The sequence below is a fragment of the Microcaecilia unicolor genome, chromosome 4 (assembly GCF_901765095.1).
Source record: "Microcaecilia unicolor chromosome 4, aMicUni1.1, whole genome shotgun sequence".
In the NCBI taxonomy this organism is placed as follows: domain Eukaryota; kingdom Metazoa; phylum Chordata; class Amphibia; order Gymnophiona; family Siphonopidae; genus Microcaecilia; species Microcaecilia unicolor.
In genome coordinates this window covers 339,113,337-339,131,102 of record NC_044034.1, presented here as the reverse complement: position 1 = coordinate 339,131,102, position 17,766 = coordinate 339,113,337, and the positions used below count along the sequence as shown (strand labels likewise).

The 17,766-nt window shown below is 45.1% G+C and overlaps 1 protein-coding gene across 1 annotated transcript in view; it reads left to right on the top strand.

Annotated features, from left to right (window-relative positions):
• Window positions 1–17,766, top strand: part of LOC115469448 (arylsulfatase D-like) — a 74,631-nt gene that overhangs the window by 42,824 nt on the left and 14,041 nt on the right. The window contains 1 exon segment of the mRNA XM_030202117.1: window positions 6,011–6,147. Within this exon segment, the coding sequence (XP_030057977.1) occupies window positions 6,011–6,147 (137 nt within the window).

The window sequence follows — 17,766 nt, the reverse complement described above, 5'->3', positions numbered from 1 at the left end:
TTTTTGTTACATTTGTACCCCGCGCTTTCCCACTCATGGCAGGCTCAATGCGGTAGGCAATGGAGGGTTAAGTGACTTGCCCAGAGTCACAAGGAGCTGCCTGTGTTGGGAATTGAACTCAGTTCCTTAGTTCCCCAGGACCAAAGTCCACCACCCTAACCACTAGGCCACTCCTCCATATCTCACCGGCATTTGTCAAAGTAATAGATTTTGACAGGTTATTTATTTATTTATTACATTTGTATCCCACATTTGTAAGCCACATTGAGCCTGCAATATAATGTGGGATACAAATGTAATAAAATAAAATAAATAAATAAATAAATATCCCACATTGTCCCGCATAGCAGTAGGCTCAATGTGGCTTACAGGTTCCGGAGAGGAGAGTACCAACTCTGGGAATGTATACAGAGTAGAAAATAGAGTAACAGTAGGTGCAAGGAAGCTGATAAGGTTCCGGAAAAGAGAATACATCTCTGGGACGAATATATAGTAGCATATAGAGAGAAGTAATTCCAATGAGGCCAATAAGTCTCCGGGGATGGGACTACAGCTTCTAGTGAGCAATACAGAGTAGGATAAGGGTAGAAGTACACTTAATTATAACTGGAGTGATAAAAAAAAGTTACACACCCGCTTCCAGGTTCTTAGCCATTCAGAAGCAAGGTCATTCCCACGCTCCGCCGAAACCTTGCAATGTCCTGCCCCAGATATGACATCATAGCCCTGCCCTTTTTGCATAACCACACTCCTTGCCTCATCTTATTTGCATAGCCCTGCCTCAAACCCTGCCTCATTTGCATACCCCTGCCCCAAACCCCACCCCTTTTAGTGGTCATGGGAAGTGATGTCATAGCAATGCCCCTTTTTCCAAGATAGCAGCTACCACTGGGCACACTGTGATACTATCCTTTTCAACTACTGGCTGCCATCTTGGATGGAGGTCACATGATGGGAAGTGATGTCAAATACCTCCCCCCCATGCCCCCTACAGCCATGGATGAATGTGTGCAGCTTAACCTTTTTTCTCACAGGAAAGAAAATAGGCATTTTAGCCTTCAGAATTTTCCTTTGAAAAGGATATGTTTTTCCACAACACTAGGCAGCAGACACAAAGCTGTTTTAAGATTAACTTTCACAAGAAACCAAAAGGGGGGGGGGATCTGACCCATCAAGGTTTCAATACATGCCGATTTTTGCTGTTTGCAACTTTGGCTTCTCTTCTTTAAAGTGGACTCCTCCCCTCCTCTCAGCTTTTCAACAAGCATGCTATTCATTGTCTCCATGAGATCAATTGGTCTGCTGTCTCTCCCAAACCCCCTCCCTTTTCTGTATGTAGGATCAGAGCCTGGCAATGCAGATCAGTAGCAGGTAGCCCTGCACCACAAACAAGCAGAGAAAAAAAACTCCAGACCTACACATTCTACGCTGTTTGCAAGTTTGGCTATTTTAAAAAAGTTGCTGGTTAATATCACGCTGTACCCTGCCCCTCCTCAAAATAGTGTGTACCCCTGTCCCTCTTCACATCTACACGTGACAAAGCTAAGGAAGATCGCATAAATAAAAAGGCATATTTTATAAACAGGGAAAGTTACAGATAAGCAAAGTTTTTTTTCTTTTTAAATGAGAAGTTCAGAGAAGAGGTCATTTCTCTGGGTAAGTGAACACTATTTTCCTCTCTGCTTTGGTAACTTAAATATTGGGGTTTAAAAGAGGAATTGTAGGTTATTGATAAAGACAGAATAATTAAAAAAATTTAATAACTAGTCTGCCTACCCCTTTCCCCTTAGATTTAAAACTTGAACTTTCTGCCACAGCATTAACAGATATCCTGTAGAAGGCACAGCAGGGCCTAGCTCACTCTTAGAGAAAAAAATAAAAAGAGAAGCAAGTATTATTAACTAGTTTCCATAGCATACAACCTTTTCCCCCATAGTTTTAAACTGAAACTTTCTCTAGAGGTAGAAACTTAACAGCTAAGACTATTAGAAAGGATAGTAGCAGGGCTTAAACTTTGTCCTAAAAGAAAATTATTTTCTGTTCTATGGCTGCTGGAGAGGTAGCACTGCTACTGACCCAAATTAGGTAGTAATTAAGGGGAAAGGGAAATGGGACTTGATATACTGCCTTTCTGTGGTTTTTGCAACTACATTCAAAGCGGTTTACATAGTATATTCAGGTACTTATTTTGTACCAGGGGGCAATGGAGGGTTAAGTGACTTGCACAGTCACAAGGAGCTGCAGTGGGAATTGAACTCAGTTCCCCAGGATCAAAGTCCACTGCACTAACCACTAGGCTACTCCTCCACCCAATTAAGGTGTGAGGAAGTAAAATAGTTGCAAAGGCTATTAAGGGCAATCTGATTACTGGGTTAGCTTCAAAGGGTCTGCTTGAAGCAGTCCCCTTAGAATCAAAACTATATAGAAAGGAAGAGTCCCACTTAACTTTCTTTCTGAGAAGTTCTGAGAGACTAGGACATTTCTATGGGTAAGTGAACATTATTTTGCTCTGTGGTTTGGTAACTTAAAGATTGGAGTTTAAAAGAGGAATAATAGGTATTGCTAGACAGAATTTTAAAAAAAGCAGACTTTATTAACTATTCTCCATACCCTTTTCCCCGAAAGTTTTAAAACATGAACTTTCTGCCACAGCAATAACAGCCTCTAGAAGGCACAGCGGGTGAGCTGGTTGATGTAGTGTATCTAGATTTTCAGAAAGCTTTTGACAAAGTACCTCATGAGAGACTCCTGAGAAAATAAAGGAGTCATGGGATAGGGACAATTTCCTTCTATGGATTAAGAATCGGTTATTGGACAGAAAACAGAGTAGGGTTAAATGGAGGAGGGTGAATAGTGGAGTGCTGCAGGGATCTGTACTGGAACCGGTACTATTTTACATATTTATAAATGATCTGGAAATTGGAATGACAAGTGAGGTGATTAAATTCGCAGATGACACAAAACTATTCAAAGTTGTTAAAATGCATGCAGACTGTGAAAAATTGCAGGAAGACCTTAGGAAACTGAAACACTGGGCATTCAAATAGCAGAAGAAATTTAATGTAGACTAATGCAAACTGATGCACATTGGGAAGAATAATCTGAATCATAGTTATAATGCTAGGGTCTACATTAGGAGTCAGCACTCAAGAAAGACCTAGGTGTCATTGTAGACAATATGCTGAAATTTTCTGCCCAGTGTGTGTGGCGGTGGCCAAAAAGCAAACAGGATGCTAGGAATTATTATGAGAGGGAAGGAAAATAAGAGCAAAAATATTATAATGCCTATGTATCTCCAAAAAGATATAGCAGAATTAGAAAAGGCTCAAAGAAGAGCAACCAAAATGATAGAGGCGATGAACTGCTCCCATATGAGGAAAGGCTAAAGAGGGTAGGGCTATTCAGCTTGGAAAAGAGACACCTGAGGGGGGATATGATTGAGGTCTTCAAAATCCTGAGTAGTGTGGAGCAGGTGGAAGTGAATCAAAATTTTCATTCATTCAGAAAGTACAGCGACCAGGAGACACTCAATGAAATTGCATGGAAATACATTTAAAACAAATAGGAGGAAATATTTTTTCACTCAAAGAATGGTTAAGCTCTGGAACTTGTTGCTGGAGGATGTGGTAACAGCGGTTAGCATATGTGCGTTTAAAAAAGGTTTGGCCAAGTTCCTGGAGGAAATGTCCATAGTCTGTTATTGAGATGGACATGGGGGAAGCCACTGCTCGCCCTGGGATTGGTAGCATGGAATGGTTCTACTAATTGGGTTTCTGCCAGGTACTTATGACCTGGATTGGCTGTTACCATATGTCCAGTTTTACCCAGACATGTCCTCTTTTTGAGGACATGGCCGGGCAACTGGGCGGGTTTTGCCAGCCTGCCTGTTTGTCCAGATTTCAGATACGAATGGAAATGATTAGAAAATCGGCATATGCGTGCATAAATGCTAAAAATCCATTTTAAGCGCTATTCTGTAAATACATGTATATTATACATAGTGCATATTTGATATGTGGGTGGTGAGCAAAGTATGGGCAGAACTCCCACTTACACACATAACTTATAGAGTGCTAGACATTATGGGCCAGATTTAGTAAGTGGCACCCAAAATTAGGCGCCATTGAGATCCACATTAAGTGCAAATTCTATAAAGGTTGCTTAGCACTAAGTGACCTTTAGAATAGAAAAATGTAGGCAGATAAAGACCATATAGCCTATCCAGTCTGCCCATCCATGCTATCTACTCTCCCTCTCACTCCCTTAGAGATCCTATGTACTTGTCCCAAACTCTCTTGAACTCTCTTGTTTTCATCTCTACCAGGAGGTCGTTCCACGAATTCACCACCCTTTCCATGAATATGTATTTCCTTAGGTTACTTCTGAGTCTGTCACAAACTCTCTTGAACTCTCTTGTTTTCATCTCTACCAGGAGGTCGTTCCACAAATTCACCACCCTTTCCATGAATAAGTATTTCCTTAGGTTACTTCTGAGTCTATCCCCTTTCACCTTCGTCCTATGCCCCCTCGTTCCAGAGCTTACTAACTTAGGGTGCCAGATTTGCACATGATAAAACCAGGCATTTTTCTGGCAGCTAACTATGCTCATTTTAGCCCTCTCCTGAGTCACTTCATTGGCTCCCTATTCATTTCCGCATACAGTTCAAACTCCTCTTATTGACTTACAAGTGCATTCACTCTGCACTGCAGCTCCTCAGTACTTCACCACTCTTATCTTTTCCTACACTCCTCCCTGGGAACTCCGTTCACTGGGTAAATCTCTCTTATCTGCACCCTTCTCCTCCACTGCTAGCTCCAGACTTCCTTTTATCTTGCTGTACCATATGCCTGAAATAGACTTCCTGAACCGGTACTTCAAGCTCCATCTCTGGCCGTCTTCAAATCTACGCTAAAAGCCCACCTTTTTGATGCTGCTTTTACTAGTACTAATCATTTCTATAGCGCTACAAGGCATACGCAGCGCTGTACACCATACACAAAAGACAGTCCCTGCTCAAAGAGCTTACAATCTAGATAAGACAGGTAAACAGACATTTATTCCTAACCCTTACTCACTTTTTCAGTACCCATGTTTTATCATTCCCTAGTAATTCTCTTATCCCTTATTTGTCATGTTTGTCTGTCCTAATTAGACTGTAAGCTCCGTTGAGCAGGGACTGTCTCTTCATGTCCAGTGTACAGTGCTGTGTACGTCTAGTAGCACTATAGAAATGATAAATAGTAGTAGTACTTTACTCCTGCGTGTTGTGGCAGGTGCGTAGCCAGACCTGCCATTTCAAGTGGGCCCCGAGTTAACCTAGGTGGGGCCTTCCCACCCCAACCCTGTACATACATACAGTTTTTTTAAAAACTTCCCCTCTGCCTTCTATTGTCATCTTTCTCCGCCCACCTAGCATCTGCTCCTCTCTCCCTCCTGATCTAACTCCAAGCCGTCGCCGGCAGTGATTAGAGTAAGTAACCTGTGCCAGCCCTGCAGGCTTCCCTCTACCACATCCCCACCAGTGAAGAAACAGGAAGTGATGTCATCGAGAGAGGGATGCGGTAGAGGGAAGCCTGCAGGTCTGGCACAGGTTGCTTACAGGAATCGCTGCTGACGGCGCAAAGGTAGACAGGGCGAGGGAGGTTCAGAGAGAGATGGGCAGTTGACGTGAGAGGGAGGGAGAGAGAGGAGTGAGGCACCACTAATGAGGTACTTTGGGGGGGCCAGTAGACTGGATGGGCCTGAGGCAAGAATGGCTGGGCCTGTGCCCACCCAGGCCCACACGTAGCTATGCCACTGGAAGGAAGTGAACAAGCAAGACATAAAATTTTGATGTGGCTTCTTGAGTTTTAAACGTAAATTCAACCATCTGTACATTAGAGAGACCTTCCTAATGCTCATTAAAACCTGAGTGATTCTTGCTTTAGACTTTAAAAGAAGAATGAATTCCTTTTGCTCTTTGTTCTGAACTTTTCTCCAGGAGTAACAGACTGATATATCTGCTTCCAGGAACAAGAAAGGGCCTTTCCTTCTGTTTGTTTCCTTCTTACACGTTCACGTTCCACTTGTCACCAGCGAGAGGTTCATCGGTCGCAGTCGGCATGGATTATATGGAGATAATGTGGAGGAGATGGACTGGATGATTGGTAAGTAACTTTTACTTTTATTTTGCCTGTCATTAGAGCAGAACTTCTCAACCCAGTCCTCAGGACACACTCAGCCAGTCGAATGTAGATGGTTCACAGTAGGCTCAGGCAGGCTTCGTTATGTGACACAGAAGCATCCGCCCTCACAAGTTTTGCCCCTACAGAATTCTTTTGCTCCACTACAGCACTGTGATGCTCCTGAAAATAAAACTGAGGCGGAAGAAAAAGAAAAAGCAAAGAAGGTGGAACAAAAAGATATGAAGGTACCCAAAGAGAAAAGACACCCCCAAATCACTAAAACCGAAACACATACTTGGAAATGTAGATGGAAAGTGATAACCACAAATGCTCGCAGTCTAAGCAATAAAGTTCATGACCTTCATGCCCTAATCTTGGAGGCAGACTTGGACATAGTTGCAATCACAGAGACATGGCTCAATGGTTCCCATGAATGGGATGCAAACATACCAGGCTATAATCTTTTAGGAAGGATAGAGAGGGGTGTAAAGGTGGAGGAGTAGCTCTGTATGTGAGAAATGATATCATAGCGACTGAAATGACAGGGAACTGGGGAAAGGAAGAAGCGATATGGATCACCTTAAAAAGAGAGGATAGAACCTCTGTCCATGTGGGTGTTGTCTACAGACCCCCGACACAATTGGAGGACCTAGATAAAGATCTGATCGCTGATATTCAAAAGTTGGGGAAGAAAAGAGAGGTGCTGTTGTTGGGAGATTTCAATCTGCCGGATGTAGATTGGAAAGTTCCGTCTGCGGAATCGGAAAGAAGTAGAGAGATCGTGGATGCTTTTCAAAGTGCTTTGCTCAGACAAATGGTGTCAGAACCCACGAGGGAGGGAGCGACGCTAGATCTGGTACTCACAAATGGGGATAATGTGTCAAATGTCCGAGTGGGTGCCCACCTGGGCAGCAGTGACCATCAAACGGTTTGGTTTGATATGACGGCTGAAGAGAAGGGTGGCCACTCAAAACTCCTGGATTTCAAACATGCTGACTTTAGTAAAATGGGGGAATACCTGAGGAAGGAGCTGATGGGATGGGAGGAAATACAAGAAGTGGAAGGACAGTGGTCCAGGCTGAAAGAAGCTATAAATATGGCCACGAACCTTTATGTAAGGAAAGTAAATAAAAGCAAGAGAAAAAGGAAACCGATATGGTTCTCCAAGCAAGTGGCTGAGAAAATAAAGGCTAAAGAGTTGGCGTTCCAGAAATACAAAAAAAAACTCAAGAAAAGGGACATGAGGAGGAATACTGGATGAAACTGAAAGAAGCCAAGAGAGAGATACGTCTGGCGAAAGTGCAAACGGAAGAACAAATGGCTAGAAATGTAAGGAGGGGTGGCAAAATTTTCTTCAGGTATATTAGTGAAAGGAGAATGACTAAAAAGGGAATTGTGAGACTAAAAGATACTGCGAGCCGCTATGTGGATAATGATGAAGAAAAAGCAAATTTGCTAAATAGATACTTCTGTTCTGTTTTCACAGAAGAAAATCCTGGAGAAGGACCGCGATGGACTGCAAAAAGTACAAATGAGATTGAAGTGGATAGAGCACTGTCCACGGAAGAGAGTGTGTATGAACAACTTGAAAAGCTAAAGGTGGACAAAGCCATGGGACCGGATGGGATCCACCCTAGGATATTGAGGGAGCTCAGAGAGGTTCTGGCGGGTCCTCTTAAAGACTTGTTTAATAAATCCTTGGAGACGGGAGAGGTTCCGAGGGATTGGAGATCGGCGGATGTGGTCCCTCTTCACAAAAGTGGTGATAGGGAAGAAGCTGGAAACTACAGGCCGGTAAGCCTCACTTCGGTTATTGGAAAAGTAATGGAAGCGATGCTGAAGGAAAGGATAGTGAATTTCCTGGAAGCCAATAAGTTGCAAGATCCGAGACAACATGGATTTACCAAAGGGAAATCGTGCCAAACAAACCTCATTGAATTCTTTGATTGGGTGACAGGAGAACTGAATCAGGGACGAGCTATGGACGTAATCTACTTAGATTTCAGCAAAGCTTTTGACACGGTTCCCCACAGGAGGCTCTTAAATAAACTGGGTGGGCTGAAGATAGGACCCAAAGTGGTGAACTGGATTAGGAACTGGTTGACGGACAGACGCCAGAGGGTGGTGGTGAATGGAATTCGCTCGGAGGAGCGAAAGGTGAGTAGTGGAGTGCCTCAAGGATCGGTGCTGGGGCCGATTCTGTTCAATATATTTGTCAGTGACATTGCCGAAGAGTTAGAAGGTAAAGTTTGCCTATTTGTGGATGATACTAAGATCTGTAACAGAGTGGACACCCCGGAGGGAGTGGAAAACATGAAAAAGGACCTACGGAAGCTAGAAGAATGGTCTAAGGTTTGGCAATTAAAATTCAATGCGAAGAAATGCAAAGTGATGCACTTAGGGAGTAGAAATCCACGGGAGACGTATGTGTTAGGCGGGGAGAGTCTGATAGGTAAGGATGGGGAGAGGGATCTTGGGGTGATAGTATCTGAGGATTTGAAGGCGACAAAACAGTGTGACAAGGCGGTGGCCCTAGCTAGAAGGTTGTTAGGCTGTATAGAGAGAGGTGTGACCAGCAGAAGAAAGGGGGTGTTGATGCCCCTGTATAAGTCGTTGGTGAGGCCCCACCTGGAGTATTGTGTTCAATTCTGGAGGCCGTATCTTGTTAAGGATGTAAAAAGAATTGAAGCGGTGCAAAGAAAAGCTACGAGGATGGTATGGGATTTGTGTTACAAGACGTATGAGGAGAGACTTGCGGACCTGAACATGTACACTTTGGAGGAAAGGAGAAACAGGGGTGATATGATACAGACGTTCAAATATTTGAAAGGTATTAATCTGCAAACGAACCTTTTCTGGAGATGCGAAGGCAGTAGAACGAGAGGACATGAAATGAGATTGAAGGGGGGCAGACTCAAGAAAAATGTCAGGAAGTATTTTTTTCACGGAGAGAGTGGTGGATGCTTGGAATGCCCTCCCGCGGGAGGTAGTGGAAACGAAAACGGTAACGGAATTCAAACATGCGTGGGATAAACATAAAGGAATTCTGCTCAGAAGGAATGGATCCTAAGGAGCTTAGACGAGATTGGGTGGCAAAGCCGGTGGCGGGAGTCGGAGATGGTGCTGGGCAGACTTATACGGTCTGTGCCAGAGCCGATGGTGGGAGGCAGGACTGGTGGTTTGGAGGCGGGGATAGTGCTGGGCAGACTTATACGGTCTGTGCCAGAACCGGTGGTGGGAGGCGGGGCTGGTGGTTGGGAGGCGGGGATAGTGCTGGGCAGATTTATACGGTCTGTGCCCGGAAAAGGACAGGTACAAATCAAGGTAAGGTATACACAAAAAGTAGCACATGTGAGTTTATCTTGTTGGGCAGACTGGATGGACCGCGCAGGTCTTTTTCTGCCGTCATCTACTATGTTACTATCCAGCTTATAATCGAAAGTAATTGCCGGCTATTTCCCGACACAAATCGGGATATGGCCGGCAATTTTGCAAAAGCGGCGAAAAGCATATAATCGAAAGCTACATTTGTGATAGCTTCACCGTTTTCCCTTCACCTCGCCGGCGAAAGTTCAAAGGGGCGTGTTGGCGGCGAAGCGAAGGTGGGACATGGGCAGGCTTGGGCGTGGCTACCAGATGGCCGGCTTTTGCGGATAATGGAAAAAATAAAACCCGGCGATAAGCAGTATTTCGCCGGGTTTACTTGGTCCTTTTATTTTCACGACCAAGCCTCAAAAAGGTGCCCCAACTGACCAGATGACCACCGGAGAGAATGGGGGATGACCTCCCCTTACTCCCCCAATGGTCGCCAACCCCCTCCCACACTAAAATTATTAAAATACAAACCTTTTTTGCCAGCCTGTATGCCAGCCTCAAATGTCATACCCAGCACCCTGACAGCAGTATGCAGGTCCCTGGAACAGTTGTTGTTGGTTGCAGTGGACTGCAGAAAGGCAGAGCCAGGCCCATCCCCCCCCTACCTGTTCCACTTGTGGTGGGTAATGTTGAGCCCTCCCAAACCCCCCCAAAACCCACTGTACCCACATGTAGGTGCCCCCCTTCAGCCCTTAGGGCTAGGGTAATGGTGCACACTTGTGGGCAGTGGGTTTTGGGGGGATTTGGGGGACTCAGCACACAAGGGAAGGGTGCTATGCACCTGGAAGCTAATTTGGTTGTTTATAAAAGATGTTTGAAGTGCCCCTAGGGTGCCCGGTTGTGTCCCGGCATGTGAGGGGGACCATTGCACTACAAATGCTGGCTCCTCCCATGGCCAAATGCCTTGGATTTCGCCGGGTTTGAGATCACCGGCAGTTTTTTCCATTATCGCGGAAAAACAAAAGTGGCGATCTCAAACCCGGCGAAATCCAAGGCATTTCGCCGGCCCACACCGTATTATCGAAAAAAAAGATGGCTGGCCATCTTTTTTGAAAATACGGTTCCGGCCAGCTGTTGCGCTGCCGCCGACCTATTTCGCCGGTGACGTTCGATTATTCCCCTCTATGTTACTATATCCACCATGAATATGCAAGAACGAGATCTGCATGCACTGCCTCCTCAGAATGCAAATCTCTCTCATGCATATTTGTTGTGGATATCTTGAAAACCCAAATGGCTGGATGTGCCTTGAGGACTGGGTTGAGAAACACTGCTTTACAGTGAAAGACAGTGGAAAATGGGATGTTTCTGTAGCTGATTAGACGCAGTATACCAGAATAGAAGCAGCCATTTAAACATTTGTATGTAAAAGTTATCCCAAACTACAAACTAAAAGGGCAATTTTATAACTAGGCGCTCATGGGTATGCACCCTTTTATGTGTTTAAATGCAGGTAAAAGAAGCACTTATTATTATTAGCATTTGTATAGCGCTACCAGACGCACGCAGCGCTGAACACCTGACACAAAGAGACAGTCCCTGCTCAAAAGAGCTTACAATCTAAGTAATACAGACAAACAAGACAGTTACGGGTGAGGGAAGTAATGGGTGAGAAGGGAGGAAGAGACAAGGAGAGGGCAATTGTGGCTAGGAGATAAAAGCAGCAGTGAAAAGGTGGGTTTTCAGCATAGATTTGAAAACAGGTAGAGATGGAGCTAGACGCATAGGTCCAGGAAGTCTATTCCAGGCATAAGGTGCCGCGAGAGAAAAGGAGCGAAGCCTGGAGTTAGCAGTGGAGGAGAAGGAGGACGACAAGAGAGATCTGTCAAGTGAGCGGAGTTCACGGGGAGGAATGTAGGGAGAGATGAGAGCGGAGAGGTAATGGGGGGCTGCAGAGTGGATGCATTTAAAGGTCAGTATGAGAAGTTTAAACTGAATGCGGAAGCGGACAGGGAGCCAGTGAAGTGACTTGAGGAGCGGGCTAGTATGGGTATAACGATTCTGGCGGAAAACAAGTCGTGCAGCAGAATTTTGGACAGATTGGAGAGGAGAGAGATGGCTGAGCGGAAGACCAGTGAGAAGTAAATTGCAATAGTCCAAGCGAGAGGCGACAAGGGTCAGTGTATTCAGAAAGGAAGGAGCGAATTTTGCTAATGTTGTAGATAAAGAAACGATAGGTTTTGGCGATCTGTTGAATATGAGCAGAGAAGGAGAGAGAGGAATCAAAGATGACTCCAAGGCAGTGGTGTGCTGGTAAAATTTTAACAACAGGCTCTCTCCCCGGTCCACCTCAGCGCCCCCCTGTCCACCTCTACGCCCCCCCCCAAAATTGCAGAGCTGGCTATAGCCGGGGGGGGGGGGGGGGGGGCAATGCATTACTCTCTCCAGGAAAAAAAAATTAAATGATCCCAGGTTCCAATCTAATTCATGTTTAATGTGGGATAAAATGCGATAAATAAGTAAATAAATATAAACTTTTAATGTTAAGCACCTGATTCTCAAAGTGAACATATTCCAAAAACTATAATGAAAATAAAATGATTTTTTTCTACCTTTGTTGTCTGGTGACTGTTTTTCTGATCATGCTGGCCCAGTATCCGATTCTGCTGCTATCTGTCCTCTTAACTTCTGTTTCCAGGGCTTCCTTTCCATTTATTTCTTTCCTCCTTTCTTCTTCATTTCTGGTCCTCAGCTTCTGCCTATTTTCTTCATCCATGTGCAGTTTTTCTCCTCTCTTCCTTTTCCCTCATCTCATCTCCTTCCTCACTCTTCTCTCCCCTCCATCCATGTCCAGCATTTCTTCTCTCTCCCCTCCTCTCCCCTGCTCTGCATGCACCCATATCCAGCAGTGACCCTCCTCTCCCCTGCTCTGCATGCACCCATACCCAGCGACCCTCCTCTGCCCTGCCCTGCATGCACCCAGATGTCCAGCAGTGACCCTTCTCTCCCCTGCATGCACCCATGTCCAGCAGTGACCCTCCTTTCCCCTGCCCTGCATGCACCAATGTCCAGCAGTATACCCTCCTCTGCCCTGCATGCACCCAGATGTCCAGCAGTGACCCTCCTCTCCCCTGCCCTGCATGCACCCATGTCCAGCAGTGTACCCTCCTCTTCCCTGCCCTGCATGCACCCATACCCAGTGACCCCCTCCATCCACCCATGCCCAGCAGCGACTCCCTTTTCCCCCCTGCCACCCCCTCCTGAGTTGTTTCATGAATTCTTCTCCTCCTTCCCTCCCTCCCGATCCGGTCCCTCACCGCCTGCTTGTTTTTTGAATTCTTCGGGGCAGGCAGTCTTGCCTGCCCGCTTCCAGCGGCGACTGTCCTCCCTTGCCGATTCGCGCTTCAAAATGGCCGCCGAGACTTCAGCCGAAGTCTCGCGAGGCCGCCTCTGGAAGTCTCAGCGGCCATTTTGAAAGCGCAAATCGGCAAGGGAGAACAGTCGGCGCTGGAAGCAGGCGGGAAAGACTGCCTGCCCCGAAGAATTCAAAAAACAAGCGGGCGGTGAGGCGGATCTGGAGGGAGGGAGGAGAGCCAGAGCTGGCTCGCTATTTTCAACAACCGGCTCGCAAGCCGGAAGAAAATTTAACAACCGGCTCTTGCGAGCCGGTGCGAGCCGGCTCCAGCACACCACTGCTCCAAGGTTACGAGCCGAGGAGACAGGTAGGATGTGAGTGCCTTTAACAGAGATAGACAAAGGGGGAAGAGGGGAGGTGGGTTTAGGGGGAAAAACGAGAAGTTCAGTTTTGGTCATGTTGAGCTTTAGATGGCGTTGAGACATCCAAGCAGCAATGTCAGACAAGCAGGCTGAGATTTTGTCCTGGATCGAGGTTGAGATTTCAGGGGTGGAGATGTAGATCTGAGAGTCATCAGCGTAAAGATGGTACTTGAAGCCATGGGATGAAATGAGGGTACCAAGGGAAGAGGTATAGATGGAGAAGAGGCGGGGTCCAAGGACAGAACCCTGAGGCACACCAACAGAAAGCGGGATGAAAGTTGAAGAGGATCCACCAGAGTGAACACTGAAAGAACGAAGCGAGAGGTAAGAGGAGAACCAGGAAAGAACAGGGCCCTGGAATCCAAGCGAGGACAGCGTATCCAGAAGTATAGTGTGGTCAACAGTGTCGAAAGTAGCAGATAGGTCAAGAAGGATAAGGATAGAATAGAGACCTCTGGATTTAGCCAGTAGCAGGTCATTAGAGACTTTGGTAAGTGCAGTTTCAGTAGAGTGAAGAGGGCGAAAACCAGATTGGAGTGGGTCAAGAATAGGTTGCGAAGAAAGAAAGTCAAGACAACAGCGGTGAATGCGTAAGGCCATTATGTTCTATTCTATAAGGATTCCCATTAGTACTATAGTATGCAAATAAATACAAGGGGGATGTACACGTGGGCAGAACCACTATTCCCTCCAAGCTGAGTGGGAGACCTCCACCTACAGCCCTGCCAGTTGGGGGTGCTGTTTCACTATCACATTTTCAACAGTGAGGGGACAGTGAAGTCCTGCAGAACTCCAGGGAACCTGAGTATCTGCAGAGATTGAAAACACAATATTGAAGCACAGCCCCCTATGGCAGCAATGCAACTAGAGGACTCCCGCTCAGCATAGAGGGAACAGTGGGTGGAACCAAGGAGGTTCTATGAAAGGAGATGACATGAGCCTATCTGGCCCATTGTGTGGCCTGAAGCCAGTGGGCGGAGCTTGCTGCCATATTGAGAGAACCCAAACGTTCACAGGCGCTATTGAAAACAATAGCAAACTTGTAAGGTTTATATTATTTTAGTAAACCTCCTTGATTTTTGTATTCTTTCTGTTAGGAAGGGCTTGGGGTGGGTATTGAGTTTTTGAGGGATTTATGAAGGGGGGAGGGTTATATTCAAATGGTATGTCATTGCTCAACAGCTTGCTTTGCTGTATTATGGATGTTTAGTGCTGCGATATACCTTTATTTTTGCTTATGATAAAAAGATTTTACATAAAATCAATAGCAGCCTATGTTTGGGGGTTTTTTTATTGACAGCTTTTTTATTTATTTGAAAGCTTCCCATTTATAGATATATTCATGACTTAAAATTGGAATCACCTAAAACGGAGTCGCAGGGGGGGGCGTGGCAAGATGGTGACCTGAAGCTCGCACACTAAGCGTCCTGGAGTTTCCTACTTACATCTTCTTCCTGATGCCACACATGAAGAGGAAGGGAACAGCACAAGGCCCTTTGTCCCCTATCCACAACTCTAGACTGCTATGTGATGAGCGGCCCACAGAGAACTGGCTTGACGAGTCCTGTGCAGAGTTGCTGGCGGAGGAGCGCCAGCACTCCTGGGCCTAGAAACAACTTTATTCTCACCGGAACTAAATCCTCCTCCATGTCCTGCGAGGACTAGAGGCGAGATGGAAACCTCAGCTGAGACGGAGTGCGTATGCAGCGGGGCCCAGATTTGGCGGTGCAGCCTCTAAACCCACAGAGCTTACTAACTTGGAGATTGGAACTCCCGTGGAGGCTACATTGGGAGCCATATGGAACAAACAGCAGTAGTTACTAAATCGACCCAGGAAACAACGTTAACTCTGAGTAAAATGGATCCCTTACTGAATCTCTGGAGAATTTAAGACTGAAACGAGAAATCAGGTTTTACAGACAGAAATAGAAGTTAATATATAAAACTCACGATGACCACTTTGGTAAAGATAAGCTAGCAACATATTGAAAAATAGAATAAATGGAGAACTATAATAGACGACTGACATTAAGAATTTTGAATTTCCCTAGATCGGCAGGTATAACACCTTATGATTTCTTTAAAAAGTATTTATTTGAAATTTTGAAGATTCCTTCGTCAGCTATTCCCCTCTGTAATAAAATCTATTATTTACCATCTTCAGTTCAAAAAGGAGGAGAACCTGTAAATCTTGGGAATTTACCTCAAACACAAACAGAGGAATTAGGAGTTCATGATCTATCAGCTTTTCTAGAAGATTCAATGACTGAAGTATTTTACTCGTGGGACATTATTGTTTCACTTGTATTTGAACAAGACTGAACTCAGTGATAGACTTTACTTTAAAAAGTCATCTATACCATTTTGTGGACAAAAGTATGGATTTATCCAGACGTGGCAAAAGTGACACAAAAGAGAAGGAAGCAGTTTTTGACTCTAAGAGAGGAAACAAGAGCTTTAGGAGCAACCTTTTTGTTAGCATATCCAGCAACATGCTAGATACGTTTCCTGGGAAATAAATATGTTTTTTTTAACCCAATCAATTTGGTTACAAACTTTTTTGGACATGAAAAAGCTATCCAGTGGACTGACGGGAACAACTGATATACAGTGGGGGAAATAAGTATTTGATCCCTTGCTGATTTTGTAAGTTTGCCCACTGACAAAGACATGAGCAGCCCATAATTGAAGGGTAGGTTATTGGTAACAGTGAGAGATAGCACATCACAAATTAAATCCGGAAAATCACATTGTGGAAAGTATATGAATTTATTTGCATTCTGCAGAGGAAAATAAGTATTTGATCCCCCACCAACCAGTAAGAGATCTGGCCCCTACAGACCAGGTAGATGCTCCAAATCAACTCGTTACCTGCATGACAGACAGCTGTCGGCAATGGTCACCTGTATGAAAGACACCTGTCCACAGACTCAGTGAATCAGTCAGACTCTAACCTCTACAAAATGGCCAAGAGCAAGGAGCTGTCTAAGGATGTCAGGGACAAGATCATACACCTGCACAAGGCTGGAATGGGCTACAAAACCATCAGTAAGACGCTGGGCGAGAAGGAGACAACTGTTGGTGCCATAGTAAGAAAATGGAAGAAGTACAAAATGACTGTCAATCGACAAAGATCTGGGGCTCCACGCAAAATCTCACCTCGTGGGGTATCCTTGATCATGTGAAGGTTAGAAATCAGCCTACAACTACAAGGGGGGAACTTGTCAATGATCTCAGGCAGCTTGGGACCACTGTCACCACGAAAACCATTGGTAACACATTACGACAGAACGGATTGCAATCCTGCAGTGCCCGCAAGGTCCCCCTGCTCCGGAAGGCACATGTGACGGCCCGTCTGAAGTTTGCCAGTGAACACCTGGATGATGCCGAGAGTGATTGGAGAAGGTGCTGTGGTCAGATGAGACAAAAATTGAGCTCTTTGGCAATGAACTCAACTCGCCGTGTTTGGAGGAAAGAAATGCTGCCTATGACCCAAAGAACACCGTCCCCACTGTCAAGCATGGAGGTGGAAATGTTATGTTTGGGGGTGTTTCTCTGCTAAGGGCACGGACTACTTCACCGCATCAATGGGAGAATGGATGGGGCCATGTACCGTACAATTCTGAGTGACAACCTCCTTCCCTCCGCAGGGCCTTAAAAGGGTCGTGGCTGGGTCTTCCAGCACGACAATGACCCAAACATACAGCCCAGGCAACAAAGGAGTGGCTCAGGAAGAAGCACATTAGGTCATGGAGTGGCCTAGCCAGTCACCAGACCTTAATCCCATTGAAAACTTATGGAGGGAGCTGAAGCTGCGAGTTGCCAAGCGACAGCCCAGAACTCTTAATGATTTAGAGATGAGTCTGCAAAGAGGAGTGGACCAAAATTCCTCCTGACATGTGTGCAAACCTCATCATCAACTACAGAAGACGTCTGACCGCTGTGCTTGCCAACAAGGGTTTTGCCACCAGTATTAGGTCTTGTTTGCCAGAGGGATTAAATACTTATTTCCCTCTGCAGAATGCAAATAAATTCATATACTTTCCACAATGTGATTTTCCGGATTTAATTTGTGATGTGCTATCTCTCACTGTTACCAATAACCTACCCTTCAATTAGTGGGCTGCTCATGTCCTTGTCAGTGGGCAAACTTACAAATAAGCAAGGGATCAAATACTTATTTCCCCCACTGTAAGGTAAGGATTAGTGGGAATATGCAGGTCAGGGCCATTTTCTTCTCGGTATTTCAAGTAATGTATCTCCTTAATTTTACTTAACCCCCCACCCCACCCCACCCCCGACTTTCAAATTGTGTTCTAAGGAAGAGTATAGTATATAATTTACTTTGAATTTTTCGTTTGTTTCCTCTTTAATATTTCTCTGTATTTCATTGCAAGTTTTCTCTACTTGTAAAAAAATTTAAACTGCAATAAATAAAATAAAAAAAAAAAAAAAGAAAATCACTAAAACATAAAAAATTATTGTAGCTGGTAATGAACTCTCTGTATT